Source organism: Elaeis guineensis, chromosome 5 (assembly GCF_000442705.2).
Source record: "Elaeis guineensis isolate ETL-2024a chromosome 5, EG11, whole genome shotgun sequence".
Taxonomy (NCBI): Eukaryota; Viridiplantae; Streptophyta; class Magnoliopsida; order Arecales; family Arecaceae; genus Elaeis; species Elaeis guineensis.
Window position 1 is genome coordinate 118,714,375 of NC_025997.2, and position 4,342 is coordinate 118,718,716.

A 4,342-nucleotide genomic window follows, 5' to 3' on the forward strand; every position below is an offset into this window, starting at 1 on the left:
TGAATGAAAATAAACTATTCAATTTTATTAATTAATAATAAGGTCAAGTATAAAATTATATCCTAGAAAGAATAAATATATTAATCAGATTGACTTCTACAATATACATCTAACTCAGTCAACAGAAATTGTAAGAGGAAACAGATCTGCTATTTACGATTCAAAACATCAAGAATGGTGTATTTTGCAAATTTTTTTGGTCTAGGAAGCTGCGGAAGATATATTTTATGAACCCTGCACATATGGGAGATTTTGTGTCAGCAGACTGCTCTTGGCCATTACATAATTTACATAAAACAAATTATGACAATGAACCACCGACTTCAAGACCTGTCGGAACCACCGTACAAATTCGTGTCATGAAAATATGTAGAATTTCAGAGAAAAGCTCTGGGAGGTAAGCACTCGTACAGTTCCTATCAGCATTAGCAATGAATGCTAGCATAGTAGGAACATCTTTTTCTCCTTCCTTTCCCGTCCGACAAAACATATTCATCATCAACTTGGATTTTAGGGATGTGCGCTATCTTGGGCCAGTCATGTCCCCCATTTTCTTGACAACGCTCTTTCAACAGTGGGCATCCTTCGATGTACAATTCTTGCAATGCAGACGGCAGGTCATGCACTGGTAAGCATGGGATCTGAGGGCAATTGCTGACAACTAATACCGTGAGGGAGATGAGTTCCTGCAGCTGAGAAGGCAAGTATTGCAGATTTTCACAATCCAAGATTCTCAAGAATTTGAGAGAAACGGGCAGCCCATCCTCTGGGAAATTGTAGAGGTCAGTGCACTCGGCAATTTTTAAATGTGTAAGGGAGGGGAGGTTCTTGAGCTCAGCGAGTAGTGGGGTAATCAGTTTGGAGCACGAGATGATTTGGAGGTCTTCCAGCAGCCTGGGCAGCAGTTCCCACCCTTCCTTTCCCTGTGGTGCAAGACGGGGGCAGTTGTAAATGTGGAGGCTTTTAAGTGCGATCAGGGGTCTGAAGCCTTGCACTGGAAGTAATTCAAGCTTCTCACAGTTGGTGATTTTCAATTCCTGAAGATCCCTCAGTTGCTGAGCAAACAGACCTTGCTGCAGGGATCCCAGGTTTGGACACTCGTGAATATGCAAAGTTGAGAGTGATGGTAAGGACCGAGAGTTTGATGATTGCACTTCTGGAAGATTTCTTAGCCCTGTTTCAGAAATTCTGAGCCTTGTCAGGGTTGGTGGGAGACATGGCAATTTCCTCAGCTCGGGACAGTCAACTACTTCAAGAGAAGTGAGGCAAGGGAATGACTCATCATCTTCTGGGTAACTCCATTCCTTCAGCTTAAGCATGTCTTCAAGCAGCAGTTCACTCAATGATGGAAACCCTGAAAACTCTTGCCCAATTCGAACCACCCCATATACTCCTGCTACGTCTAGATACCTCAGAGAGGGCAGCTGCCCCAGAGGTGGAAGGACTGTACATCTTCTGCACTTGGATAGGTGGATGGTCTGTAGACAAGAAAATGATGGACTACCGAGCCAACTTGGAAATGTGACACCTGCATAGCCCATGACTGTGAGCTCCTTCACTTCCAGATGTGGCTGGAGGCCTTCAAGCACCTTGTTGTCAAAATGCTCATCTAGCGAACTGACATGCCTGTCATCCGACCATACAAGGTCTAGCACTGTAAGGTATTCCTTCGCATTCAACTTTGCCTCTCTTGCCTCTCCTCCACTGACCACATTCTCTAGATTCCGAATGCAAAGATGTCCTCGTAGCTCGCTCATGTCCTTCAGCTCTTTGATCCTGTGTCCTTTATCCTTGCGAACCACGAATTCCTCTAATTCCTGAAGGCAGATTAGCTTTCCTATTCTGGCTATCTCAGAAGTCAGCCTTATACTTGCTTCAAGATGCCGCAGATTTATTAGGTTTGTCAGCCCTTTTGGCAATTCAGTTAGAGCATTGCAGTATTTTAGTTTTAGTGTCTGCAAATTGTACAGCCTACTGATTGACAAGGGCAGTGTTTTGATTCCAGTACCAGAGAGGCCTAAATACCGAAGCTGTATCAGATTTCCAATAGAATTTGGCAACTCCTCTATATCTCTGCGACGTAGTTCCAATACACGCAGGAATCGAAGTTTTAGGAAGAAGTCTTTTGGAATGGGACCAATCTTGGATTGATATCCCCGCAACAATAACAGTGTACGTAATTTCTCAAATTTATAGAATGGCTCAAACAAGGTTGACATTGACTTGGTACATGAAAATGATAAATGTCGTGTCTGTTCAGAAATTTTGTCCCTTGCGTTATCCTCTAATCTGTGGCATTCTCCAATGGAGATAAATTGTGCCAGATCATGAATTGCATCATGCATCACATAGTTGTCTTTATGAGGCTGAAAGAAAGATCTGCTTACTAATTCATCGAAGTAGCTGCTCCCTATGTCCTCCAAACGTTTCCTTCCTTGAGATGGAATAAATCCCAGTGCCATCCAAATCTGAACCAACTTATCTTTCTCAAAGATATAATCTTTATGAAATACAGAACAGAATGCAAAGCACTGCTTCAAGTGTGGGGGTAAGTGTTTGTAGCTCAATTTTAGGGCTGGTAAGATGTTGTTCTTATCTGGTAGTTCCCAGATTTCACTTTTCAGAATATTTATCCAGACTTTCTCATCCAGTTTAGAGTACAAGAGGCTCCCAAGTGTCTTAGCTGCAAGAGGTAATCCCTTCAGCTTTTTAACAATTTCCCTACCTATCTCTTCCAGGTTTGGATGTAAACTGGAATCACCATCAACAAATGCATAATTTTTGAACAACTCCCAGCAGTCAGCATCTGACAAGTGCTCCAAATGATAAGGATTTAATCCACCCATCATCCTTCCAACATTTCTATTCTGTGTTGTTACTATAATCTTGCTTCCTCTTTCTCCAGCAATCAAGGCATTACGATATCTGTGCCACTTGTCCGGGTCCTCATTCCAGATATCATCTAAAACGAGCAAGAACCGTTTCCCTTTTAGTTTACCATAGAGATCTTCCTGAAGTAGGTTCATGTTTGTGGTGGCAGAAGAATACCCATAAGCAGAATTATACCCACTGGCAGAAAAATGCCCACTGACAGCTGATTCAAGTGTTTCTTTTGTCAGCTTTATCTCATCAAAATTCTCAGATACACACACCCACATTCTCAAGGGGAAGCATTGTTTTATTCTAGGATCATTATATACAAGCTGCGTGAGAGTAGTCTTCCCTAGGCCCCCCATGCCAACTATTGGGAGAACAGAAAGACTTGGACGACTGGTAAAACTAGTTGTGAGCAAAGTTCTTACAATTGCCTCCTTATCTTTTTCTCTTCCAAACACATTTGAGTCATCTACAAGGGAACTAGTCTGTGGTCGCTCAGAGATTTCTAGCTGGCTTGTCCCACCTAACATTTGGAGTCCAAGAACATCTCGTTCCCTTGCAAGGGTATCTAACCTTTTTTGAAATGACTCTATTGTATGTGCTAGCTTGTGTTTTGATGAAACTTTGTGCCAATAAAGACAATTCAAGTAGGGACTTACCTGCTTCTTCCAGTGGCTCTGAGCTTCGCCCTTTACCTTTAACTGCAGGGCTTCTGCTGCATAGAAGTCCAGCAATTCATCCATGTCATAAGCAACTTCTTTAAGCCCTGCCAGCCAGATTCTGACTGATTTGTTCCGAAACTGCTTCTCCTCTGCATCTTCAAGCAATGCTTGTATTGTTGATAATGTGGCTGACAGGTTCTGCAAATCTTTGTGGACACCCCGTAGCAATTTGAACTCATTTAGGGCAGCAGTAGTGACTTTCTCAAAGAGAACCTGCACGAAGGCAGATAGCACTAATTGGCCTGCCATGGTGACCACTATCTTGGATCTCAAGGGAGAGGCGCAGGATGGGAACTCGGAAACCAGAACAGAAATGGTGAAGCTGCTGTAAGGATGTTATTTTCTTTCTTGACTTTCTTGGCATGTTCAGACAGGCTTTCCTTCTCGTTGTCAACTTTGGCTGGCGTTGATTTAAAAATATCACACCTACTTGTTAGTGGAAGACTGGCTTCCTCGAAATAAAGAAGTCACCGTAGACTTGGTTATTGGGCCCCAGCCTCAGCAATGATCCCTGACCTCGTTATCTGAACTGGGCCCTTTCCTTGGGCTTCGGTTGCAGGACAAGAATTAAGTAAGAATTTATTGTGAGAAACAGTACTAAAGTGTTGGAGTGACCCCCTGATACATTATTATTGATGAATGGTGTTTTTTTTTTTTCTTTTTTCTTGACAGGAACCTATTAAGAGGCGCCAGCACACCTAAGAAATAAAAAAACAACACAACTTGGAGTGGTGCTGAAAATT

The 4,342-nt window shown here is 42.6% G+C and overlaps 1 protein-coding gene across 1 annotated transcript; it reads right to left on the reverse strand.

Annotated features, from left to right (window-relative positions):
• Positions 1-219: 219 nt before the first annotated feature.
• LOC105045486 (putative disease resistance protein RGA1) lies at positions 220-4,129 on the reverse strand. Its single transcript, XM_010923780.4, has one exon. It carries the CDS (start codon positions 3,846-3,848, stop codon positions 426-428), a length of 3,423 nt encoding a protein of 1,140 aa, XP_010922082.1. The 5' UTR covers positions 3,849-4,129; the 3' UTR covers positions 220-425.
• Between the last annotated feature and the right edge of the window lie 213 nt (positions 4,130-4,342).

Coding starts and splice junctions, on each gene's coding strand:
- LOC105045486 (XM_010923780.4), bottom strand. CDS start 3,848: ATGGCAGGCCAATTAGTGCTATCTGCCTTCGTGCAGGTTCTCTTTGAG.